Source organism: Scyliorhinus torazame, chromosome 1 (assembly GCF_047496885.1).
Source record: "Scyliorhinus torazame isolate Kashiwa2021f chromosome 1, sScyTor2.1, whole genome shotgun sequence".
Classification (NCBI taxonomy): Eukaryota; Metazoa; Chordata; class Chondrichthyes; order Carcharhiniformes; family Scyliorhinidae; genus Scyliorhinus; species Scyliorhinus torazame.
The window spans coordinates 374,828,211-374,855,929 of record NC_092707.1 but is presented as its reverse complement, the minus strand read 5'-3'; the positions used below and the strand labels follow the sequence as shown (position 1 = coordinate 374,855,929).

Sequence of the window (27,719 nt, the reverse complement as noted above, 5' to 3'; positions counted from 1 at the left end):
CCATCAATCGGTACACGCAGCTTGACGCGTACCCCCTCCCACGCATATCTGATATGGTCAATCAGATTGCACAGTACTGGGTCTTCTCTACAGTGGTCCTGAAATCTGCCTACCACCAGCTCCCTATCCGCAAGGCAGACCGCCCATACACTGCATTCAAAAACAGATGGCCGCCTCTATCACTTCCTTACGGTTCCCTTCGACGTCACTAATGGGGTCTCAGACTTCCAACAGGAGATGGACCGAATGGTTGACCGGTACGGACTGCGGGCCACCTTGCCGTAACTGGATAACATCACCATCTGCGGCCACGACCAGCAGGACCACGACGCTAACCTTTTCAAATTTCTCCACACCGCCAAACTCCTAAACCTAATGTATAACAAGGAGAAGTGCGTGTTCAGCACCAACCGCTTAGTCATCCTTGGCTATGTGGTGCAAAATGGAGTTCTAGGGCCCGACCCCGACCCCAACCGCATGTGCCCTCTCATGGAACTGCCCCTCCCCCACTGCCCCAAGGCCCTCAAACGATGCCTGGGGTTCTTCTCATACTATGTCCAGTGGGTCTAAACTATGCAGACAAGACCTGCCCACTCATTCACTCCACAGTTTTCCCCTGACGGCCGAGGCTCACCAGGCCTTCAACCGTATCAAGGACGACATCGCCAAGGCAGCAATACACGCAGTTGACGAGACGCTCCCCTTTCAAGTCGAGAGCGAGGCATCAGACGTCGCTCTTGCCGCCACCCTCAACCAGGCAGGCAGACCCGTGGCATTCTTTTCACGCACCCTCCATGCCTCCGAAATTCAGCACACCTCCGTCAAAAAGGAGCCCCAAGCCATCGTTGAAGCTGTACGGCATTGGAGGCATTACCTGGCCGGCAGGAGATTCACTCTCCTCACTGACCAATGGTCGGTTGCCTTCATGTTCAGTAACACACAGCGGGGCAAGTTCAAAAATGATAAAATCTTGAGGTGGAGGATCGAGCTCTCCACCTACAATTACGAGATTTTGTAGCGCCCCAGTAAGCTCAACGAGCTCCCCGATGCCCTATCCCGAGGTACATGTGCCAGCGCACAAGTGGACCGACTCCGGGCCCTACACGATGGTCTCTGCCACCCAGGGGTCACCCGCTTCTTTCGCTTCATAAAGGCTCGCAACCTCCCCTACTCCATTGCGGAAGTCAAGGCGGTCACCAAAGACTGCCAGGTCTGCGCGGAGTGCAAACTGCACTTCTACCAGCCAGATCGAGCGCACCTGGTGAAGGCTTCCCGTCCCTTTGAATGCCTCAGCTTCAAAGGGCCCCTCCCCTCCTTCGACCGAAACACGTACTTCCTTAACGTGGTCGATGAATACTCCAGATTCCCATTCGCTATTCCATGGCCCGATATGACGTCCGCCACAGTCATCAAAGCCCTCAATAGCATCTTCACTCTGTTCGGTTTCCCCGCTTACGTCCACAGCGACCGGGGATCCTCCTTTATGAGTGATGAGCTGCGTCAATTCCTGCACAGCAAGGGCATTGCCTCGAGCAGGACGATCGGCTACAATCCCCGGGGAAAGGGGCAGGGGCGAGGTCTGGAAGGCCGTCCTGCTGGCCCTACGGTCTAAAAATCTCCCGGTCTCCCGCTGGCAAGAGGTCCTCCCTGACGCCCTCCACTCCATCCGATCACTACTTTGCACTGCGACTAATGCAACCCCCCATGAACGTCTCCTTGCCTTGCCTAGGAAGTCCACCTCTGGGGTTTCGCTCCCAACGTGGCTGGCAGCTCCAGGACCCGTTTCCTCCCCAAGCACGTGCAGCTCCACAAGGCAGACTCGTTGGTCGACAGGGTACAGCTACTCCATCCGAACACACCGTACGCCTACGTGGCGTACCCCGACGGCCGCCAAGACACAGTCTCCCTCAGGGACCTGGCACCAGCTGGGTCCCCCGCCCCCCCCAACTGCCCCGGCACCACCCATCCTCCCCCCAGCGCACCTCACCACAGCCCCCGCTCCAGGACGATCCCTCCTCCCATTGGTTCCACCCAGGGATGAAGATGAGGACTACATGCTCCCGGAGTTACCGGCGACCAAGCCGGGCCTGCATCGCCACCGGGACTGCGGCGCTCACAACGGAGAATCAAGGCACCCGACCGGCTAAATCTGTGAACTTTTCCTAACTGTACACTTTAAAAATGCTCACATACATGTAAATAGTTTTCCCACCACCACCGCTGGACTCTTTTTTAACAGGGGGTGAATGTGGTAGTCACCACTGTTTGTATATATTGCACATATGAGAAGTAATACGGTAAGGCTCCTGTACTACATGTACAGGGGTAGATCCCTGCCTGCTGGCTCCGCCCAGTAGGCGGAGTATAAATGAGTGTGCTCACCGAGCTGCAGCCATTTCGGCAGCAGCTGTAGGAGGCAACACATCTCTGCTTAATAAAGCCTCGATTACTCACTACTCTCGTCTCATCGTAATTGATAGTGCATCACTCTCTATTAGCCATCATTCCTGGGTCAATTGAAACTTTAAATTACATTGAGATCGATAGGCGATTGTTAAGCGAAGGTATATCAAGGAAAATCGAGCAAAGGCAGGTAAATCTTATTGGGGTACAGATGTCTAATTGAATAACAGAACAGGTTTGAGGGACTGAATGGCTATTGCCATTTCTCTGTGCAGGGAACATGACAGTCTGATTCAAACCTTGCACAACATTCAAAGGAGGTGTCCAAATCTAGCCAGGGTTGCTGGGCCCTGACTACAGGTCCTGCTGAGAGCACAGATTCAAGTACAGACCATGGACTAAATATTGGACTTTCTGGGCTCTCACTGGATTGTTGGGCACCCAACCATCTTTCGTGTTTCTTTAAGTTTTTCTTTAAGATTCTACTTAATTCAGAACATTTGAAGGCATACATTGGTTACATCAAGTTTTAAGGTACATTCACTGTCTTTAGAAATTTATTGATTAAAATTTTGTTTGTATTAAAATATTCCACAACACATTTGTTCTTCTCTTTGCAGAATTACTTTGCACGCAACTTCTACAACATGAGGATGCTGGCACTGTTTGTAGCCTTTGCAATTAACTTCATTCTCCTCTTCTATAAGGTAAGAGGTTTGTATTCTTGCATAATTCTTTCAGGGATGTGCGGGTGATGAAATCCAGCCATAGGCACTGCGCCAGACGGCAGCTTCTTATTGTCCAGAGTGGACAGAATAGTCACCTTGACTATTTTTCTTACTGTGAAGCATATTTTTCACTGACATAAATGATGCAACGGTACAGATAATTCATCCTCCATTCTTATCAGAGTCAAAGAGACTATTGACATTTCTTAATTCAGTTTAAATTTGTCAGCAATGCAACGGGCCGATTTCCAATCCCCCCCTTCCAGCAGAACCGTGTGAGAACCCCGGTGGACCTGCCTTAAATAGGCAAATTGGGCTCCGATCATTAAGGCCCACTTGCAATTTGGGTTTCCGAACTGGATCCCCTGCTAGACCAATCTGGTGACAAGGATCTGGGTCCGGAATAGGACCTGAAAGTTAAATGTTTTTTTTCTCTCATTACGGGCCAGGAGGAACAGGAGAGCTCCTCAGGATACCACAACAATGCTTTGGGCCGCCCCCAGTGAGGACTTCCCTCCCCCTCTCCTGACCATGATGCCTTTCCGATATTCTTTCCAACAACTTCCTCCTGTTCCAGTGGCAGCCTCCTGTTGCTCAAAAGCTCACTCCCACCTGTGTGCCAGCTACGATTGCGGAATTTGGTGTAAATCTGGTGGTGCCTATGTGGATGAGGTCTGGGAGTTTAAAATCTTCAGCCTTTCATGCGGTGGGGATCCAGACAATTCGCTGCTCTCTTGGACCAGTGGCCGCATGACTCCAGGTGCTAAAATCCTGATATATTATATATTAACAGAGTTACTTGGGACTTTAGTGCATAATCATGAATGGACTATCAGTGCTGATGGTGTACCATACCATCAGATGTGTCTCCTTTGGATGAGATGTTCAACCAAAAGGCTGATCTACCCTCTCAGTTGGTTTTAAAAATCCCCTGGTACAATTCAAAGAAGACCAGAGGAATTCCTTCAGTGTCCCGGCCTACATTTATACCTCAACCAACATAGCCAAATTCTTTGTGGGGGCTATTTATCTCAATGTTGTTTATGGAACCTTGCTGTTTGTGCATTAACTTCTATGTTTACTTACATTACAACATTGCCTCATTGGCTGGAACATGCTTTGGGAAATCCTGAGGATGAGAAAGACACTACGTAAATGCAGATTCTTTCTTTAGTAATCGCTGAAGTGTTTGGATACCTTTCTAACGTTATTAACAAATTCAAACTAGTCAATAGAGAAATCAATGAAGCTATCAAATTCATGCAGTTATATGTCTCGAGTATTGTCTGCAGCTGTGATATGGGATTAGGTAGGGTTTGGACTACCTGGTCAATCACTGTTGGCTGAGCCAAGAGACAAACTTCAAACCACCAAATGAAATGCCTCATCCAGTATCAGTGCTTTGAAATTATATCAGTGATCCCCAGTGTTCGAGCTGACATTTCTCAAGCCTGTTCATTTGCTAAAGTGTAACATTGCTTGCAGTTTGAAGGCAGAGTTTTTCTTTTGATCAGTGTTATACCGATGTAACATGTTTAGCAGGCATATAATTAATTCATAGAAACTCACTAATGTTACCTATTGGTCTGACACAAGATGACAGGCGCTGGCATTATTTGGCTACTCAACTATGAGAGTGATGGCAAATCAGTGTAGTAAGAGACATCACCCAGCACAGGCTAAAGGGAAATTGTGTATAGACAGTGGCCACCCCGACATGCCGTATCATCCACGCCTAAATCAAAAAAGGGTGCGAAATGAGAGCATTCACTTTTTAGGATTCGATATAAAACATTTTGAGCATCAATATAGAAAATGATTGTAACTCTTTGTCCCAGGCGGTTTAAATTAGCTCAAGGTACTATTCATGAAAAACGGTTTGGCAATATCTCCTCTGCATATTGGTAAACACACATAGTAAGGAAAGTAAAATTTATAAAGCATTACACCATTTATGAATCATAACATCATTAAAATGAAGCTTGATTTTTCATGCCCATCCAAAAAACAACTGAGGCAAGCTCATGTTTATAAAGACAATGGCCGGGATTTTCCAGCCCTCTCGTGGCAAGTTTTCCAGCCGCAGAGGCAGCTTGCCATTGACCGGCAGTGAGATCTTCCAGTCCCGCCGAAGTCAGTGGCCATTTGCGTTGCTTGCTGCCCACACCGTGGGGGAGGGACCCCAAGTTTTTAAGTTATGTGGGACATTTTGATCCTCGGTGGCAAGCTGCTATTACGAATGTGTGATGTTCCAACAGGTATCAACTGCTCCGTCCATAGAAGAGAAAGAGAGTATCCTCGGTGTCTACAATAAAGAAGGTGGAGCAACTCGATGGAGCGCTATGGGAAGTAGGCACAGGGTCACAGTGCATTACGTTCTACAAGAAAGCAGTGGCTATATGGAGCCCACACTGAGAATTCTGGCCATCCTGCACACTGTCATCTCATTTTTCTGCATCATTGGTTACTACTGTTTAAAGGTAAGGCAGTAGGAAGGTTTGGTCGTTGCAAACGCTTCGCAGAAAAATCTGTTGTTTTGTTCTGCAGGCTCTACACACTAGTTTTCAAAGTTGCACATTGTGTCTTAAGAATCAAACTGAAATCATAATTCAAGATTTAGAAGATAATTTTGTCTGACTTTCAATATCTAAATCTATTGTATGTGATAAACGTTAATGTAAAATGTAATTGCATTCGTAGTTCGGTGATTTATTTTGCTTAAATTAGTGAATGTACAAGTTTTGCAGCCCAGGTTATGCAGTGGTCACCTGAGTTTTCATGAGAATCAGTCTCATGGCTTCTGTAGCCAGCAGCAGTTTACTGGATATTACTTAGGAATTATTATAGAAGAGTATTTTTTTAAACTTATTACTTCATAGACTGGAGGTTTTGTTGGCTAGGCCAGCATTTATTGCCCACCCCTAATTGCCCTTGAGAAGGTGGTGGTGAGCAGCCTTCTTGACAGCTGCAGTCTATGGGGTGTAGGTACATCCACAGTGCTGTTTGGGAGGGAGTTCCAGGATTTTGGCCCAGTGAAAGTGAAGGAGTGGAGATATATTTCCAAGTCAGGAGGGGAATTTGCAGGTGGTGGTGTTCCCATGCATCCGCTGCCCTTGTCCTTGGAGGAGGTAGAGGTTCCGGGCTTGGAAGGTGCTGTCGAATGTACAATCCAATCAGCCAACATCAGCAAAGTGTTATGAAGCGATGATCAAACAGTTTGAAACTTATCATCTGAAACCCAGTATCAGATTACAGGCTTGTAATTTGCACTATTTTAAGTGTTGGTGGCCTGTATGTGTTCCACGGATCCAGAGCACCCAACGCATCAGCCACCGCCTCCCATAACAAGATACGGTTTGTTTGGTTGTTTCTGAGAAGTTGATATGGTCGGTATATATGATACATTTCAGAAAATCTTCAACTATAATGAAGAGTACACAAATTCTCTGCATGAGGCCCATTCCTAGTAATTATTTTCAGGTCGGTATTATCATTTTATGCTGTGGGGGTTGATTAGCTCAGTTGGCTGGATGGCTGGTTAATAATACGGAGCGACGCCAACAGAGTGGGTTCAATTCCCGTACTGGCTGAGGTTATCCATAAAGGCCCTGCATTCTCAACCTTGTCCCTTGCCTGTAGTGGCTGCTGACCCTCAGGTTAAATCACCAGCAGCCAGCTCTCTCTCAAAGCGGAGAGCAGCCTATGGCCCTCCGGGACTGTGGTGACATTTAATTTTCATTTCATACCGTGCAATTGGGTTATATACGGTGAACTTCCATGCTAACTATCCCATTGTATTTTTAATGATTATTGCTTTATTATTTGAAGTTTGCAGCAGTGACTGGGTAACTGGTCATCGTATTAATTTGTCCAAATCTCTATCATCTTTGAAATGAACTATCTAACATTTAGGGAGATGGCAATGGGCAGGATTCTCCAGTCCCCCAGCCCCGTGTTTCTCAGTGGTGTGCAGTTAGCACTGTTGCTTCACAGTGCCAGGGACCCGGGTTCAATTCCCGGCTTGGGTCACTGTCTGTGCGGAGTCAGCACGTTGTTCCCGTGTCTGCGTGGGTTTCCTCCAGGTGCTCCGGTTTCCTCCCACAAGTCCCGAAAGACTTGCTTGTTAGGTGATTTGGACATTCTGAATTCTCCCTCCGTGTACCCGAACGGGCGCCGGAGTGTGGCGACTGGGGGATTTTCACAGTAACTTCATTGCAGTGGTAATGTAAGCCTACTTGTGAGACTAATAAAGAATATTATTATTATTCTCTGGCAGCGGGATTCTCTACTCCTACCGCTTGTCAATGGGAGTTCCCATTGAAGCCACACAATGTTGTCGGGAAACCCATGGCTGGGGATGCGCTGCCGGCTGGAACAGAGAATCCCAACAGCCAGAGAATTCCGGCCAATCTCTTGTGTCTCATTAGTGAACAGCTATGATCTTCTTACATACGGGCCTAAATCAGGCTAATGTTAAGTTATTACAATAGAATGTACAAAATGGGATGATCATTCAATTTCAGCAGTGGTGTCATTCTGCCAAGCTTATCTACTTATTTTATTTGTAGGTCCCGCTGGTTATTTTCAAGCGAGAGAAAGAGGTTGCGAGGAAGTTGGAGTTTGATGGGTTATACATCACAGAACAACCTTCAGAGGATGACATCAAGGGACAATGGGATAGGCTAGTTATAAACACACAGTGAGTAGCATTAAACATTGCATTTTCTATTGCATTGTCATTTTATTGATGGATATATGGTTGAAGGAGAGAGGCTAAAGAACTATGAGGTTCGTGTGGAGTGCCAATGCCAATAATGGAGGATTATCATTAGTGTGGATTGTTTGGACTGAATGGTATGTTTTGGTTTTGCCATTTCTATGTAATTCTGTGTAACCCTGCTACATTGAGCTGACCTGATCATTAGTTTAAAAAACTCTAATGTTGATGCTAGAGCTGAACCAACAATTCAACAGTTAATGGCATAGGCCACCTGAATTGTGAAAGAACAGTACGGACTACTGACAATAAATATAGGAGGGTTTAACGCTCCCTGTGCTGTTGGCTTTATTGTGTGACATATAAATGGTTGTTTCTGCGAATGTCGTCATTAAATATTTAATTTTAAGCAAGTTACAGAGAACACTAAAGGTGAGTCAATAAAGCCATTAGAAAACAGCAAACAAAGCACTCAGGTTGACTGTTAGGGGGATTGAGAAGCTAAGAGGTAGTAACAGACTTGTTTGGAAACTTGCTTAGACCACAATTGGAGCACTGTGCACAGTTCTGGATTTAGCAGCACTGGAAAAGGTGCAAAAATAAAAAGGTTTACTTGGATGATACCAGAAGAGAGAGGTCATATCCCTCAGGGAAGACCAAATTGGCTGGGGCACTTGCCTCCAGTGCCCTGCTAAATGTCTTTAAGATTATGAAAGGATTTGATGGATGGACGCAGAAAAGATTTTTCCACTTGTGGGGCAGACCAGAACTTAGAGCAATAAATATAAGATAGCCATCAACACATTAAATAGCGAATTTAGCAGAAACCCCTTTACCTAGGGAGTAGTTAGAAAGTCGAACTCACTACCTAAGGAGAAGTTGAGGTAAATAACATAGATGCATTTAAGGGGAAGCTGAATAAATACCTAAGGAAGAAAGGAATAGAAGAACAAGCTGATGGAGTTAAATTAAAAGGGGTAGATAAGGTTTATGTGCGGGATTATCACCAGCATAGGTCTTTTGGGCTGAATGACCTGAATGTCACAACAAAGGTTATTGCAGAAAATAAAAGCTCATGGCGTAGGGAGTAACATATTAGTGTGGATAGAAGACTGGCTGACTGGCAGGAAACTGAGAGTATGCATAAATGGGTCTTTTTCTGATTGGAAGGTTGTGATGAGTGGAGTCCCGCAAAGGTCTGTACTGGGGCATCAACATTTTACAATTTATATCAATGAGAGAATAAGAGAGGTAGATATAGAACTCTGGGAGAGAGACTGTGAGGTTCTTGAGCAAATTGTCATGGGGAGTAACAAGATATTAGAGGTGTTGGCAGGCTTAAAAGTGGACAGATCTCCAGGTCCAGATGAATTATGTCCCAGGATGCTGTGGGAAGCTAGGGAGGAGATTGCAATTGACCAAAATTTGTAATTCCTCTCTGACCTCCGGAGAAGTGCCAGAGGACTGGAGAACAGCTAATGTGTTACCAATATTTAAGAAAGGTTGCAGAGACTAGTCAGGGAACTACAGACCAGTGAGTCTCACATTGGTATGGAAACTATTGGAGAAAATTCTGAAGGAGAGAATCTGTCTCCACTTGGGGAGGCGAAGTTTGATCAGAAATAGTCAGCCTGGCTTTGTCAGAGGGAGGTCATGACTAATAAATTTGTTGGAATTGTTTGAGCGTGTGATCAGGTGTATAGATGAGGGTAGTGCAATTGATGGAGTTTACATGGATTTCAGCAAAATCTTTGACAAGGTCCCACATGGGAGGCAAATAAGGCAAATGCACATGGGATACAGGGTAACAAGGTGGATTCAAAATTAGCTTAGTTGTAAGAGACCGAGGGTGATGACAGACGGCTGCTTTAGTGACTGGAAGCCAGTGTCCAGTGGCGTGCCACAGGGATCCCTGCTGGGCCCCCTATAGTTTGTCATATATACAAATGACATAAATGACTATGTGGGGGGGTGGGGGGGGGGTAGGATCAGTGAGTTTGAGGATGACACAAAGATTGGCCAGGTGGTTAACAGTGAGGTTTAATGTCTTGGGTTACAAGAAAATATAGACAAGATAGTCAAATGGGAAAAAAAGTGACAAATGGAATTTAACCCTGAAAAGTGTCAGGTGATACACTTTGGAAGGAGTAAAGTGACAAGGAAATATTCAGTAAATGGCATGATACTGGCATGTTCCGAGGAACAAAGGAACCTTAGGGCGTTTGTCCATAGGTCTCTGAAGGCAGGTTAATAGCGTGGTGAAAAATGGGACACTTGTCTTTATTAATCGAGGCATAGATTACAAAAGCAGGGAGGTCATGTTGGAGTTGTATAGAACTTGGGTGAGGCCACAGCTGGAGCACTGTGTGCAATTCTGGTTGCCATATTATAGGAAGGATGTGATTGCACTGGAGAGGGTGCAGAAGCGATTCACCAGGATGTTGCCTGGGATGGAAATTTAAGTTATGAAGAGAGGTTGGATAGGCTTGGATTGTTTTCGTTGGAGCAGAGAAGATTGAGGGGTGACCTGATTGAGGTGTATGAGATTATGAGGGGCATGGACAGGGTGGATAGGGAGCAGCTGTTCCCCTTAGTTGAAGGGTCAGTTACGATACACAAGTTCAACATCAGGGGCAGGAGGGATTTGAGGAAAAATCTTTCCCAGAGACTGTTGACGGTCTGGAATACGTTGCCTGGGAAGGTGGTAGAGGCGGGTTGCCTCACATCCTTTAATAAATACCTGAACGAGCGGTTGGCACATCATAACATTCAAGGCTATGGGCCAAGTGCTGGCAAATGGGATTCGGTAGACAGGTCAGATGTTTTTCATGCGTCGGTGCAGACTCGATGGGCCGAAGGGCATCTTCTGTGCTGTAGTATTCTGTGATTAAGTGACGTAGGTGAGGTGAATGAAGGCCTGGTAACTAAGTTTGAAGCTGACACAAAGAGAGGTCGGAAAGTATTTTGCGACGAGGACAGAAGGAGGTTGCAGACAGATATAGATAGGTTGCGTGAGTGGGCAAAAAATCTGGCAGATGGAGTATAAGGTGGGAAAATGTGAAGTTCACTTTGGCTGGAAGAATAAAAGAGCAGAGTGATACTCTGAATGGAAAACAGCTGCAGAATTACACAGTGCGGAGGGATCTAGGTGCTCTAGTGCAAGCGACACAAAACGTTGATGGATGTACAGCACATAATCGAGAAGGTTAATGGAACGTCATCCTTTTTTTCAAGCGAAATTGATCATAAAAGTAAGGATATTATGCTTTGGCTACATCGGGCATTGGTGTGACTACATCTCGAATAGTGTGTGCAGTTTTAGTCTCCTTATTTAAAGGAAAGATGTAAAGGCATTGGAGGCAGTTTTTAGGAGATTTACTAGATTGATACCTGGAATGAGGAAAGGTTGGACAGACTGGGCTTGTTTCCACTGGAGATTTAAAAAGTGAGGGATGACTTGAATGAAATATATCAGATTCTGAATGGTTCTGACAAGGTGGACATTGAAAATATGTTTTCTTTTAAGGGTGAGTCCAGAACCAAATGACACTGTTTTTGAAACTAGGGGCCGAACTTTTGGGACGGAGATGAGGAGAAATCTTTTCTCTCAGAGGGTTGTACAACTTTGAAACTCTCTGCCTTAATCGAGCAGAGGCCCAGAATCAGCATAGGTGAATGAGGGTGGGTTGGTGGGGGGAGCAGAGGGAAGGGGTCGCTAATAGGGGGGTCAGAGGAAAGGGCAGGGAGCGGCTCTCAGTGGGTCTAACCGATGTCAGGTTCATCAATCAGGCATCTGAGCATCTTCGAACGAGCCCCCCTCACTTTTCGGGCTTATTGTGTGGTGCCTGCCTCACCCCAGTGACAGCAGAATGGGGGCCTGAAATGGGCACTAATTGTCAACTTTAGGGTCTTGATTGGGGTTGAGGATAGATGGCCATCCACACAAGCCCTGGGCTTAATCAGGTCAGCAATGGGAAGGCAGTCAGGTCTTCACCCAGCACCCACCCACCCGATTAAATGCCCCTCCGCGTCCAAACTCACCTTGGTGGAGGGCATTAAATTCCGGCCCATGGGGCTATGTACTGTGTAATGATTCTGTTCCACTAACACAGACAGAAACTTAGCACAAACAGGAATTTAGTGCAAACATATAGATTAATATTCTGATAACAACAACAACCTACATTTATTAAGTGACTTTAAAGTATGTCACAGGAGAGTAATCAAACAAAGTTTTGATACCGAGCCACCTACCTAAGAAGATATTAGTGCAGATGAGCAAAAGCCTGTTCAAAGTGGTAGGTTTTAAGGAGTCTCTTAAATGGAAGAATGAGAGTGAGATAGTTCAAAAGATTTAGAGTGGGATTTTCCAGCCCTGCCTACCAGTGAGATCTGGTCCCACCAAAATCAACGGACCACATCTGCCACAGTGGGACTGGAAGATCCTAGCCTTCGGGGGGAATTCCAGAGTTTAAAAGCAGATGAAGCCAATGGAGAATCCCCGGGGGGGCGGCGCGAATCCCGTCCCGACTGCCGTATTCTCCGGTGCCGTTTTTCGGGCGGGGCCGGAATTCACAGCACGCCGGTCGGAGGCCATTGGGAGCCCCCCCCCCAACCCGGCAATTCCCCGGGCCCCGATGGGCCGAGCGGCCGGCCGTTTTTGGCCAGTCCCACCGGCGTGGGTTACGCATGGTCCTACACGGCGGGACCTGGCAGGTAAGTCGACTGGGGTGGTCCTCGGGGGGCGCGGGGAGATACGACCCTGTGGGGGCCCCCACGGTGGCCTGGCCCGCGATTGGGGCCCACCAATCTGTGGCAGGGCGGTGCCGTGGGGGCACTCCTTCCTTCTGCGCCGGCCCCTGTAGGGCTCCGCCATGGCCGGCACGGAAAAGAGAACCCCCCCCCCCACGCCATGCATGCGCCAGAACAAGCCGGCAGTTGGTTCTGCGCATGCACGAGGTCGCGCCGGCCCTTTGGCGCATGCACAAACTCGCGCAGTCCCTTCAGTGCTGGCTGGGGCAGCGCCAACCTCTCCGTCGTCCACCTAGCCCCCGGAAGTGCGGAGAATTCCGTACTTTCGGGGGCTGTTGAGTGGTTGCTGCCGGTTTTCCCGCCGGGTGGGGACTTAGTACCCGGAAAGGAGAATCCCGGTCCTAAAATTGGAGATGATTGAGATCCCAGAATTAAAGGGGCGCAGATATCTCAGAGTGTTGTAGGACCGGAGGAGATTAGGGAGGAGCAAAGCCATGGAGTGAGGTTTGAAAATAAGGATGACAATTTTAAAATCGATGCATTGCTTAAGCAATCAGCGAGCAAAGGGGTGGTGGGTGAATTGAACTTGGTGCTGGTTAGGACGTAGACAGCAGAATTCTGAATAACCTCAGGTTTACAGGAGCTAGAACATGGGGCGTGGCCAGGAATGCACAACTTTAATTTTACGGAAGCCAATGAATCCATAGAATCCCTATAAAGCAGAAGGAGGCTATTTGGCCCACCAAATCTGCACTGGCCATACCAAGAGCACCCTACCTAGGCCCACACCCCCACTCTAGCCCCGTAACCCCACCTAACGTGCCCATCTTTGAATATTAAGGGACAATTTAGCTTGTCCAATGATACTAATCTGCATATCTTTGGACTGTGGGAGGAAACTGGAGCACCCGAAGGAACCCATGCAGACACTGGGAGAACGTGCAAACTCCGTACAGACAGTCACCCAAGGCCGGAATTGAATCCGGGTCCCTGTTGCTGTGAGCAGCAGTGCTAAACTCTATGCCATTGTGCTGCCTCAAATGTTTGGACCAGAAAAGACTATTAAGACCATAAGACATAGGAGCGGAAGTAAGGCCATTTGGCCCATCGAGTCCACTTCACCATTCAATCATGGCTGATTTCAACTCCATTTACCTGCTCTCTCTCCATAGCCCTTAATTCCTCGAGAAATCAAGAATTTATCAACTTCTGCCTTAAAGACACTCGACGTCCTGGCCTCCACCGCCCTCTGTGGCAATGAATTCCACAGACCCACCACTCTCTGGCTGAAGAAATTTCTCCTCATCTCTGTTCTAAAGTGACTCCCTTTTATTCTAAGGCTGTGCCCCCGGGTCCTAGTCTCCCCTGCTAATAGAAACAACTTCCCTACGTCCACCCTATCTAAGCCATTCATTATCTTGTAAGTTTCTATTAGATCTCCCCTCAACCTCCTAAACTCCAATGAATATAATCCCAGGATCCTCAGACGTTCATCGTATGTTAGGCCTACCATTCCTGGGATCATCCGTGTGAATCTCCGCTGGACCCGCTCCAGTGCCAGTATGTCCTTCCTGAGGTGTGGGGCCCAAAATTGCTCACAGTATTCTAAATGGGGCCTAACTAATGCTTTATAAAGCTTCAGAAGTACATCCCTGCTTTTATATTCCAAGCCTCTTGAGATAAATGACAATATTGCATTTGCTTTCTTAATTACGGACTCAACCTGCAAGTTTACCTTTAGAGAATCCTGGACTAGGACTCCCAAGGCCCTTTGCACTTCAGCATTATGCATTTTGTCACCGTTTAGAAAATAGTCCACGCCTCTATTCTTTTTTCCAAAGTGCAAGACCTCGCACTTGCCCACGTTGAATTTCATCAGCCATTTCTTGGACCACTCTCCTAAACTGTCTAAATCTTTCTGCAGCCTCCCCACCTCCTCCATACTACCTGCCCCTCCACCTATCTTTGTATCATCGGCAAACTTAGCCAGAATGCCCCCAGTCCCGTCATCTCGATCGTTAATATATGAAGAGAACAGCTGTGGCCCCAACACTGAACCCTGCGGGACACCACTCGTCACCGGTTGCCATTCCGAAAAAGAACCTTTTATCCCAACTCTCGGCCTTCTGCCTGACAGCCAATCGTCAATCCATGTCAGTACCTTGCCTCGAATACCATGGGCCCTTGTTTTACTTAGCAGTCTCCCGTGAGGCACCTTATCAAAGGCCTTTTGGAAGTCTAGATAGTTAACATCCATTGGCTCTCCTTGGTCTAACCTATTTGTTATCTCTTCAAAGAACTCTAACAGGTTTGTCAGGCACGACCTCCCCTTACTAAATCCATGCTGACTTGTCCTAATCCAACCCTGCACTTCTAAGAATTTAGAAATCTCATCCTTAACAATGGATTCTAGAATCTTGCCAACAACCGAGGTTAGGCTAATTGGCCTATAATTTTCCATCTTTTTCCTTGTTCCCTTCTTGAACACGGGGGTTACAACAGCGATTTTCCAATCCTCTGGGACTTTCCCTGACTCCACTGACTTTTGAAAGACCATAACTAACGCCTCCACTATTTCTTCAGCTATCTCCTTTAGAACTCTATGATGTAGCCCATCTGGGCCTGGAGATTTATCAATTTTTAGACCTCTTAGTTTCTCTAGCACTTTCTCCTTTGTGATGGCTACCATATTGAACTCTGCCCCCTGACTCTCCTGAATTGTTGGGATATTACTCATGTCTTCTACTGTGAAGACTGACGCAAAGTACTTATTTAGTTCCTCAGCTATTTCCTTGTCTCCCATCACTAGATTACCAGCGTCATTTTGGAACGGCCCAATGTCTACTTTTGCCTCCCGTTTGTTTTTAATGTATTTAAAGAAACTTTTACTATTATTCCTAATTTTACTGGCTAGCCTATCTTCATATTTGATCCTCTCTTTCCTTATTTCTCTCTTTGTTATCCTCTGTTTGTTTTTGTAGCCTTCCCAATCTTCTGACTTCCCACTACTCTTTGCCACATTATAGGCTTTCTCTTTTGCTTTGATGCATTCCCTAATTTCCTTTGTCAGCCATGGCTGCCTAATCCCCCCTCTGATAACCTTTCTTTTCTTTGGGATGAACCTCTGTACTGTGTCCTCAATTACTCCCAGAAACTCCTGCCATTGCTGTTCTACTGTCTTTCCCACTAGGCTCTGCTCCCAGTCTATTTTCGTCAGTTCCTCCCTCATGCCCCTGTAGTTACCTTTATTTAACTGTAACACCTTTACATCTGATTCTACCTTCTTTCTTTCAAATTGGAGATTGAATTCTACCATATTATGATCACTGCCTCCTAAGTGTTCCCTTACTTTAAGATCTTTAATCAAGTCTGGCTCATTACATAACACTAAGTCCAGAATGGCCTGTTCCCTCGTGGGCTCCATCACAAGCTGTTCCAAAAAGCCCTCCTGTAAACATTCAATGAATTCCCTTTCCTTGGGTCCACTGGCAGCATTATTTACCCAGTCCACCTGCATATTGAAGTCCCCCATGATCACTGTGACCTTGCCTTTCATCATGCACTTTCTATTTCGTGGTGCATTTTGTGCCCCTGGTCCTGACCACTGTTAGGAGGCCTGTACATAACTCCCATTATGTTTTTTTTTGCCTTTGTGGTTCCTCAACTCTACCCACACAGACTCTACATCATCTGACCCTATGTCGTTTAGTGCTATTGATTTAATTTCATTCCTAATTAACAAGGCAACCCCGCCCCTTCTGCCCATCTCTCTGTCTTTTCGATAGGTTGTGAATCCCTGGATGTTTAAATGCCAGTCCTGAACCCCCTGCAACCACGTCTCTGTGATGCCTACCACATCATACCTGCCAGTCACAACCTGGGCCACAAGCTCATCTGCCTTGTTCCGTACACTGCGCGCATTTAAATATAGCACCTTTAATTCTCTATTGACTGTCCCTTTTTGTTTTCTTAGTGTGGTGGACCTTGGTTTACTGAGCCTTTCCACACACTGTGTCATATTTTGTGGGATGGGGACTATCGTAACCTCTCTTGAGTTCTGTCTTTTCGTGCTTTTTTGTATTCCTAAGCAGCTACGCTTCCCACTGATGACTTCACCTCTTGGTTCCCTGACTTTCCCTTCCCCCCCAATCTCTAGTTTAAGGTCCTATTGACCACCCTATTTACTCTTTTCGCCAGAACACTGGTCCCAGCTCGGTTCAGGTGGAGACCATCCCATCCCCTGTCCCAAAACTGATGCCAGTGTCCCATGAAAAGGAACCCCTCTTTCCCACACCACTCTTTCAGCCACGTGTTAACTTCCCTTATTCTTGCCTCCCTATGCCAATTTGCACGTGGCTCGGGCAGTAATCCGGAGATTATGACCCTTGAGGACCTGTTTTTTAATTTGAATCCTAGCTCTTTATAATCTCTAAACAGGTCCTCTTTCCCAGACTTGCCTATGTTGTTGGTACCGACATGGACCACAACAACTGGATCCTCCCCCTCCCTCTCCAGTATCCTTTCAAGCTGGTCAGAGATGTCCTGCACCCTAGCACCGGGCAGGCAACATACCATGCGGGACTCTTTATCCTGCTCACAAAGGATACTATCTATCCCCCTGATAATAGAATCCCCTACAACTACAACTTGCCTATTTACTCCCTCCCCTTGAATGGCCTGTGAACCACGGTGCCTTGCTCAGCTGACTCATCCTTCCTGCAGTCCTGTTCGCCATCCACACAGGGAGCAAGTGCCTCATACCTGTTGGACAGGGTCAAGGGCTGAGGCTCCTGAGTTCCTGACTGCTGGTTCCCTTTACCTGCCTGACTTGCAGTCACGCCCTGCTGTCCCTGGCCACTGGCAGGATTTAAACTACTTACTCTGACAGGTGTGACTGCCTCCTGAAACACAGTGTCCAGGTAAGTCTCCCCCTCCCGGATGTGCCTCAGTGTTTGAAGCTCAGACTCCAGCTCATCAACTCTGAGCCGGAGCTCTTCGAGCAGCCAACACTTACTGCAAATGTGGTCGCTGCAGCTCGCAATGGGATCTGCCAACTTCCACATCAAGCAGCTCAAGCACATCATCTGACCAGCCATCTCTAATTAATTAATTAGTTTAATTTAAGTTTACGAGTTTAGCTGTGTTTTTAAAAAATGTTGGGCAGATTTGCTTTCAACCAATCAGATCACAGCTTCCCTCTGACGTCACTTTTGGGGGAAAAAACTGGAAAACAGGAAGTTACCGTTAGGTTTTTATACTCAGAGACTGCTCCTCCTCCTCCGAACGGCTCCTGAAATTAGGCCCGAAGAAAGAGAGAGAACAAAACAGTCGGGGAAAAGCACCTTCTCCCACTCTTCACCCAATTACCTCACTGCACCAAATTCTCAAGTTTCAAATTCTCACTATTAAGACCAAATAAACCAATCTCATTGATAGCACTGCTAAAAGTATTACAAATCTGTATTGTTATAGCTTAGTTAACTTAATAGCTTAAGTATATAATGATTCCACTAACAGCTCTGTCTTCACTCCCCCTCTAATCTGGAATGTGATATGAGGAAGGATACCAGGGTTGGTGGGGAGAAAGAGTGGCAGACTGAACTGAGGACCAAGAAGCCAAAATAAACTAGGAAAGCTGTAAGAGGAGCAGATTTCTGCGTGAAAGGATTCATGGTTGGACAGGTTAGAGTACTCTTGTGAGTTCAGGTGATGGCCTGTTGAGTGGAAAAGTGCCTAATGAAGTAAGTGGGCAATGCCCTAAGAGCAATGCTTACAGAGACTGTTCATCACAGGATGTTTCAACATGTGCTGCAATGCCCATCTCTGTCAACAGCATTGTGCTGCCAGTGGCCACATCTTACCAGTATTCCAGTTCAGCTTCATTTCAAATTCTGAGGGGGTAAATGCCTCCTATTTGGTATTACCTGCACATTTTGACCTCACTCCTTCTATGACCATATCTGAATTATTGATATACACAGTGAACACCACTGACTCCAGAACTAAACCCTTTGCAACACATCTACCCATAGCCAACCACACCCCAGTTCTTTATGTCCTCCTTCCTCACCAGCTCACAATCTATTTTTCCATCCTTCCCAATTCCAAAATCATTGATATTTTTATTGATCTTTTATTGATGGTACCTTTCCTTTAATTCAAGTATTATTATCAAAGGTTTATTTATTTAACATCAACTTCTGTTGTGACCATTTTACAAATGGAATACAAAAGAAAATGCTGCACCAGAGTAAAATAATGTATTGGTAATTAGATGTGGGTCTTTCCGTTAATAGGACTCAAAGCTTAACAATGGCTTGAATGTATTCATTGTGCGGTTATGAGTTTTGGCGTTGGACTTCTCTGAAATCTTTGTTGTTGCACATCTTAATTCAGTGCGCCATTATAATGATGTCACTTGCCCATGTACCAGGTATCATTTCTGCAGCCACCTCAAAGAATCCCACATGGTTTGTCAAGCCGACCATCACTTTAATGGTGTTCCCTTTATCTGGATCTGTTGCCCGTTTCGTTCTTCATTCAGCACTCTAAAACTTTCCATTCCGCAGATGGTAAACTGTAATTAGCCAGATTAGCTCTGTCTCCCTTTTAAATAGTGGCTACTATACACTGGCCATTCTCCAGTGCTTTGGGATATTTCCACACCTCCAGTTGCCAATCAGGTTTTCCCTCTTAAATCCAAGTGAGCACGATTGCATTTGGTTTCACTCTCCCCCAGCACTGCGCCCACCTGGGGCATCACCTGCCCAGGAAATCTGTATTTTAAAAAAAAATTACTATGGTTTGAGAGAGCCAGGAAATGTAATTGATAATAGCTCTCTGTTCCTCTTACAGATCCTTCCCTTATAACTACTGGGACAAGTTTGTGAAGAGAAAGGTAAAGGGTATTTTCAAACTTATATTTTCTGTGATTTCCTTGCACCTTGCACACAGGGCTGAAATTTGATTATTTTTTGGGGGGAGCTTGCTGGTCAGCTGGGCCGGGTTGTGAAGTGGCCTCCTGATGGTTTTGTCTCATTTAATTTCACGGGGTGAGCTGTGACATGTTAAACAGGCTCACCGCTGTGACCCGCCAGGTCGGGACTGAAAATTGGGCCAGAAATGCTGTCAGTGGTGTAATTTCTGGAGGTAGTTCCTGGGGCAGAGAGCCCAGGTTGTTTGTGATCTTTGGAAACCCAGAGAATAGTTGCATCCTGTGGGGCCCTTCTTATCCACTTCAATCAAGTTTGCACGTAAAATGGCAATTGGAGCCCTGCTTATATAATTGGACCCAAATATTTCTGCTAAAAGTGGTTCATCTCCTGAATCAGGCAGGTGCCTTGGACACCCGGTAGTAGGGCCTTTTTAAAATGGAGTTGACGCAAATGAGATGTTTGGGCTACTGACTCAACTATGAAGCTCTTTTCAATCCGTTAATGCCAAACGAAGACAGGCAAAACATGATTTTTGTATGGTGATTTACTCATTGCTAATTTGAAATTGATGAGCATTCAACAAATCAGTTCATTAAAAGAACATTAATTTCAGTAAAACATATATTTCAACTTTGTGACTAGCCAGGTATTAGTTGTGGAAATCAAAAATAAGTTGAGCTGATGGTAAGTTTAAAGGAAAAATGACTGTTGGTGTTATTGTAGGATGGTTAATGAGCATTGATTTGATTCTTTGCTGTGCTTCTTAACCAAGGTGTTAAACTGAATTATTTTAAACAAGTTTAAGATTCTGCCAAAATTCCAGGGAGAGAATTGATATGAGCAAATTCAGCATTAGTACAATGATCTCGCCAATAGAAACACCTATCTTAATATCCATCCATACTGAAGCTAATGACTTCCGAATGCTACATAATACAGCATTAATATGGGTCTTTGTAAATATTCTACCATTGAAAAGTCCAACTTTGTCAAACCTTGCGTCTCATTGCTTTATCCTGCCCCCCCTCCTTCGCAGGTTATGGATAAGTATGGAGAATTCTACGGGAGGGACAGGATCAGTGAACTGTTGGGAATGGACAAAGCCGCTTTAGATTTCAGCGATGCACAGGAGAAGAAGAAACCCAAGAAAGAGAATTCCTTCTCTGCCGTGTGAGTAGTGCTTACACCCAATCTGTGTATTGTGACCTAAGTGTGAGGACACATTTTGATTCATTTCACATGATCTACTTGCTTCAAGGGAGGGGTGGATTCTCATTGGAATGTGCACGCTGAGATTCAGTTGAAAGGAAGTTTTGCCAAAGTCACAAGGGACATAATTTGAATCAACATCTTATTTAAAAGGTGCCAGTCATTTTTTCCATTAGTACCAAAATAAAATGAAACACGTTTCTGCTCTGTTAAAAAACAAATGTCTCAGTAGCCACTTGGGTGATGTTGATGGCTGCAGTAGATGGAAGTTAGCCATGTGGAATCTATCCCATGTTTGGAGGTGAGGGCAGTGCATTGGCATAGGCGAGACTTGGTTGGGATTGGTAAGTAACTTTTTAAGCAAAGATCCATGAGACAGCAGGATAGTGATTCAGCAGAATTAGAGAGAAAGGGATTTGCAAGTTAGCAAAATGATTCTGTGTATGGTTTGTTTTCTGTCCTCTCACACCAATGACACCGTTCCACCGGCTGCGGTGTGCCGGAATGGGACCGCAACTCAGCCGGTAGATGGTGGGTAAGGCCTCCCGTGGGCTTCCCGACAGTGGGTACGGCTCATGAGACCTACCCAGATCACACGAGCCTTCACGGTCAGGATCCCGTCCATAATGGGCGGGACCAAGCCTTGCACGCCTAAGTAGCTTTAAAACACACTTAGGCGTGCTGACCCAGGATCTGTCAGCCTCCCCAGGGAGACCCCAGCTGGGCGCCGTTCAGTACTGGTCCACACAAACTTAGACCAGGCGGAATGGCACCCAGGGGGTCTCCTGGGACACCTGAGGCCCCTGGGTGGTCAGGGATAGTGCAGGGTGGCCCCCTAACCCTCTCCCTGGAATGAGGGCACCTTGGCACAACCCGCTTAGCACATTGACACTGCCACCCTGGCATTGCCACCGCAAAGCCAGCATGAGCACTCCCAGCATGCCAAGATGGCAGTGCCAGGGAAGCTGGATGTCAGCGTGGCACTGCCAAGGGTCAGGGTCTGAGGATGGTCATACCCATGATAGTAGGGTTGAGTGAGGGTACGAAGGGTGGGGGAGGGTGCAGGGCATGTAAATATGGACTCTGCGAAGTCCGGGGGGTGACTTTTAGGAGTCCTGGAAGGGGGATAGCTTGTAACTACCTGTGGGGGAGCCTGAAGAGGGGGGTCTTCAGGGACCACTTAGCAGGGTGTCCTCACTTGGGGGGGTGTGCGATAATTGCCATGTGTGTGCGGGGTGACATTGCTCATGGGTGGGGTGTGTGGAGACCCTCAAGCTCACTTAGAGATCGGGGCACCCTTTCAAAATGGCGTCTCGATCTCTGGGGAGCAGGTGTGGCCAGAGAGTTCAGCTCCCCCGTGATGAAAATAATTCTAAGGGCGCGATTTAATGCCCACTCCATGCTCTCGCTTGCGCATGACGAGGCTGTTAGATCGTGGGAGAAGCCAAAATCGGGAGCCGCACCGGGCGTCAGTCGGTTTGCGATCTAACCGGCCCATCCCCATTGGCGAGATGAGGATCCTGCGATGGCATGTCGAGAAATCAACATTCACCAATTAAAGCAATCTTCGTCCCATTACTGGGAACGATCCCCTATCTAACCACCTCCCGTGATCTAACGGGCCCTGATTAGCACACCTTTAAAAAAATATGAAGCTGGCAGAATGGCTGCTGTAGGGATCCGAGAAGTTGAGTAGCCATTGCCGATCCTGGGCAGTGAGCCCGGGGACATTGGGATTAATGGCTCAGTGCTCCGTGGGGAGACCAGGGGGGGGAGAGAAGAGATCCCAGCGGGGTTAGCCTTGGTCGAGGGGTGGACCACCATCGGTGGGGGGGTTGCCATCGGTGTCGGGGGGGGGGGGGGGGGGGGGAATCCCAGCACCCGCGGGTCTGCCATGCCACCTCTTGGATCGTCCGTACCCATAATGGAAGAAGCACCGGCTATTGCCAATCTGTCCCAATGACCACCCATAGCCCCCACTGACCGTGGCGGCCTCCGGGTGCACAACTGGAGGCTATTGCCTGCTACATTACGTGATCGTTATATGCCGTTACTCTTTTGCTTACTTCCAGAATGGTCTGATCTTTGTCATTCAGTAAAGCTATCAGTCTTCAAATTAAGCAAATATCATTTATTGAATAACAATTATAAATAACTATGAGTTTGTTCACTCTGCTACAACTATAACTGAAGATTAGGTAAATGAGGATAAGTATATATAATGTTTAACTACACTTGCCGACTAAGCTATATCTCTAACACTCTGCTCACTAGTCACTCCTGATACTAAGAGGTGGGAATCTCCTCTGAGTGCAGTTTATATACATCGATCTGGTGCTGCCATCTAGTGGTTATCTAGCACTATCTTACAGATGTTAACCCCTTACATTTCAGCAGATATACAGATCACTACATAGCGAATAGGGAATTGGTAATTGTAATAATGTGAGCACTTCACAGGCCCCTGAGTGGATTCCCATGGGTACACGTGCCATGTCGCAGATGAGAGTTACTGTCTAGCATCCCAACCAGCCCGTGAGGCCTGGACACTCTGCCTGGACACAGGAGGCTTCAACTCCATAGAGGCAGAAGCCAACATTCAAACATCCAAGAGCTGGGGCTCAGCACTGGGGACATCCCTGCAACCAGAGGTTGGGTGTGTGGACTGGGCAGGGAACCAGCACCCAGTCCAGGTAATGTTACCAATGGAAGTCCGGAATACAGGGCCTGGGGTTCATTGCCTGGCGGCTTCTGCTGTGGCCGGGGGCTCGTGTGCAGGGCGTGTTGGATGCCACCCTGAGGGGTGGCAGGGGATGTGAGGTGGGGGAGCCATGCGACAGAGAAAATTGTATAACAAGTTAAGTATAAATCATGAGATGTATATCTGTACAAGCAAAACTTGAGTAATAACTATACAAAATAATACAATATTTTATAAGTTCAGTCTGTTAGGTTTTCTTTGTCGTTGTGTCAATCTTCTTAACTGACGAGGTGGTGAGTCTGAAACTTTGACAGTTTTGTGCATGTCATCTGATTTTCTGAGATGCAGTAGATTGTCATGAAATAATGAGTCATGGAAGTTTAAATTTGGAAAAATTGGGTGTTGAAGCCTAATTTTCTGCAAAGCACGTCTGTTATGCTGAAATATCGTGCCTTCTGCTGATCTTACTGTGTAGGAATGTGGAACAGCTTGCCTAATGTAGCTGGAGCAGACCATCCTCCTGCTGGATTTTTGATTCTGACAAGGTCATCCTATGTCAGTGGTTCCAATTGATGTGCTTGTTGATCATAATATCATCTTTGTTGTTCTTCAATCTTCTTCAGAACAGGCAAATGGTCTGGATTCTGCAGTCTGATTGCTGGTAAGGTAGTCGCGAGATCCCTGTTGAATAACATTTGAGCCGGCGAGAGTCCTGAAGACAGAGGAGTAGCAATGACAATAAAGCAAGATGGATATCTGACTTTGAATCATTTGCTTTACTAATCAACTGTTTGATTATGTGAACACCTTTCTCTACCTTGCCGTTGGACTGAGGGTAGTGAAGACTGGATGTCACATGCCTGAAGTTATTTTTCTTCGAGAATTCTGATCATTCCAAACTTGCAAAACGTGGACCATTGTCCGACATTACTGTTTCTGGTATTCCATGTCTTGAGAATGTTTCTTTACATGCTTTAATTACTGAATTTGATGTCAGGTCTGGAAGTTTCATAACTTCTGGATAGTTAGAATAATAATCCATTATTAAAACCTAGTCTCAACAAGTTGAATGGAAAAGGTCGATCCCTACTTTGGTCCAATGAGATGTGATCAGTTTGTGCTGTGAAGGATCTCCTTGCATTGCGCAGGTTGGTGTCTTTGACAGGTTTCGCAGGTTATGATCATGTCAGTGATGTCCCTGTTTATCCCCGGCCAGTAGACTGCCCGTCGTGCTCTTCTTTTACATTTTTCGATACTGAGGTGTCCCTCGTGAATTTTTTCTAGAATGTCGGATCAAAGACATTGTGGGATGACAATTTGGTCTAGTCTCAATAGACCATCAGCTATTGCCAAATCAGACTGTATGTTACGATATTGAGGACACTGTACTTCGGCCATCCATGTTGTAGATGGCGCCTGACCCTCTGAAGTGTAGTGTCCTTCTTTGTTTCTGACTTGATTAATTGCAGTTTTTCGTCTGATGCAGGAAGGTTCTCTGCACAGAGTTGAGCCTGAGCTTCTACATCTCGTATGAATTCCATTGGTGTGCTATCTGTTCCGATGGAACGTGATAAAGTGTCTGCAATTATTAGCTCTTTCCCAGGTGTATAAATTAAATTGAAATCATACCTTCGTAATTTCATCATTATGCACTGAAGTCTGGGTGTCACATCGTTTAGATTTTATTCAATAATGTGGACCAACGGACTGTGATCCGTCTCAACTGAGAAGGTTGGGAGTCCGTAGTCATAGTCATGGAATTTGAGTATTCCTGTCAATAGACCTAGACATTCCTTCTCAATTTGTGTGTACCTGTATTCCGTTGCTGTCATTGCTCTTGAAGCATATGCTACAGGAATCCAATCAGAATATTCATCTTGTTGTAAGAGAACTGCGCCTATTCCATCCTGACTTGCATCAGTGGATATTTCGGATGCTCTTTTCGGATCGAAGAAAGCGAGTATCGGTGCAGTCATAAGTTGTGTTTTTAGATCTGTCCATTCCTTCTGATGGCTCTGCGTCCACTCAAAAGTAGTAGATTTTCTGATTAAATTTCTCAATGCTGTTGTTCCAGCTGACAAGTTGGAGATAAACTTGCCAAGAACATTGATGAAGCCCAAAAATCTCAGAACAGCTTTTTTATCTTCTGGAATTTTCATGTTCTAGATTGCTGCTATCTTACCATCATCAGGTCTGACACCTTGGTGAAAAATGGTCAGCGGGATTCTCCCTTCTGGTCCCCACGCCGGCAGGAGAACCGCGCCAACCAGTCTGGCGTCAACAGCCCCCGAAAGTGCGGAATTCTCCACACTAGGTGGACGGCGGAGGGGTTGGCACCGCTCCAGCCGGCGCCGAAGGGACTGCATGAGTTCGCGCATGCACTGAAGAGGCAGTGTGATCTCGCGCATGCGCGGAACCACCGGCATGGTTCCACGCATGTGCAGACTGGCCGGCGTATTTTGGCGCATGCGCGGGGGTTTCTCTTCTCCGCGCCAGCCATGGCAGAGCCCTACAGGGGCCGGCGCGGAAGGAAGGAGTGTCCCCACGGAACAGGCCCGCCCGCAGATCGGTGGGCCCTGATCGCGGACCAGGCCACCGCGGGGGCCGCGCCCCCAGGTCCCGCCGTGTGGGACCATACGTAACCCACGTCGGCGGGACTGGCCACAAGCGGAAGGCCGCTCGGCCCATCGGGGCCCGGAGAATTGCTGGGGGGGCTGCTACCAACGGCCCCCGACCAGCGTGGTGTGAATCCCACCCCCGTCCAAAAAATGGTGCCGGAGAATATGGAAGCCGCCGTCGGGGCAGCGGGACGGGATTCTCGCTGCCCACTGGGGATTCGCCGACCCACTGGGGGGTCGGAGAATCCCGCCCGGTATCTCCCCAGGATTTCAGTGAAGATTGTGCAAATGTACACTTTGTTTGATTCAGTTTGAGTCCAAACTTGTTGATCTGTTCGGATACTTGTTTTAAGCGATGAATGTGTTCTTCCCTAGTTGTGGACCAAATGATGATGTTGTCAACGTGCACCTTCAATTCCTTCTGTCATTTGCTCCATGATCCTGTGGAATATCTCAGATGCTGATATGATACCAAACGGCATATGGTTGAAGCAAAATCGTTCAAAGGGCGTGTTGAAAGTACATAATAGTCTCCTTGAGTCGTCGAGTTGCATTTGCCAAAATCCCTCTGACGTGTCTAACTTCGTGAAGATGTGTGCATTCGCCATCTCACTTGTGACTTGGTATGGGATAATGTTCCCTTCATATATTCTTATTGAGATCTTTAGGATCAATGCAGATGCGAAGATTCCAGGCGTTTTTTTTACGCAAACCAATGAGCTGACCCAGTCAGTCGGTTGTATGATTCGAGATATAATACCTTGGTCTTGAAGTCGGTCAAGTTCTAGTTTTAACCTTTCTCGCAAAGGAGCAGGAATTCTCCGAGTTGGATGAATAACTGGCTTGGAATCCTTCCTGAGAAAAATTTTATACTGAAACGGTAATGTGCCCATGCCTCTGAATACATCAGGGTACTGATTTAAGATTTTTGGGATTTGTCATTCCATACTTGGTGCAAATTGTGTTGCTGTGTATATTCTTTGTACAAGCTGCAAGTCTTTGCATGTTTGTGCGCCTCAAAGTGAAGATTTATTATTGTTTACGATTTCGAATCTTAATAACTTATTGATTTGTTTGTTCGAGACTTTCAAATGGCATGATCGTATTGCAGAGATCAGGGGCGTCATTCTCCGACCCCCCGCCGGGTCGGAGAATGGCCGTTGGCCGCCGTGAATCCCGCCCCCGCCCCCGCCGAAGTCTCCGAAGGGAGAAAAGTCGGCGGGGCGTTAATGGCGCCGCTGCCGCGGAGAATGTCACGGGTCTGCGCAAGGCAGCCAATTTTCGGCCTGCCGATATTCTCCCTTCCGGATGGGCCGAAGTCCCGTCGACGAGATGACCGTTCACGTCGACGTGAATCAAACCTCCTTTTCATCGGCGTGACCCGGTGCTCCAGGCTCACGCCGACCAGCGAGGAGGTGAGTGACGGCCTGGGGGGTTGGCTCTGGGCAGGAAATGGCGTGGCCGCAGACTGATTGCGTGAGGAGAGGTGTGTCTCGGCTTGTGTGTGTGTGTGTGCGGCGGGGGGGGGGGGGGGGGGTGGTTAGAGTAGGCTGGGCTCCGGGGGAGTGCCGGGAGGGGGTCCGTGCCGGGGTGGAGGTTGGGGGTTGTGGAGGGGGTCCGTGCCGGGGTGGAGGTTGGGGGGGGGGTCCGTGCTGG

General features: G+C 46.9%; 1 protein-coding gene across 1 annotated transcript in view; it reads left to right on the top strand.

Moving 5' to 3' along the window:
* ryr2a (ryanodine receptor 2a (cardiac)) overlaps positions 1-27,719 on the top strand; it is a 1,117,859-nt gene that overhangs the window by 1,020,010 nt on the left and 70,130 nt on the right. Inside the window, exons 91-95 of the mRNA XM_072511661.1 lie at positions 3,024-3,110; positions 5,390-5,611; positions 7,700-7,830; positions 19,456-19,498; positions 20,572-20,705. Coding sequence (XP_072367762.1) covers positions 3,024-3,110; positions 5,390-5,611; positions 7,700-7,830; positions 19,456-19,498; positions 20,572-20,705 — 617 coding nt within the window. The remainder of the gene's footprint in view (positions 1-3,023; positions 3,111-5,389; positions 5,612-7,699; positions 7,831-19,455; positions 19,499-20,571; positions 20,706-27,719) is intronic.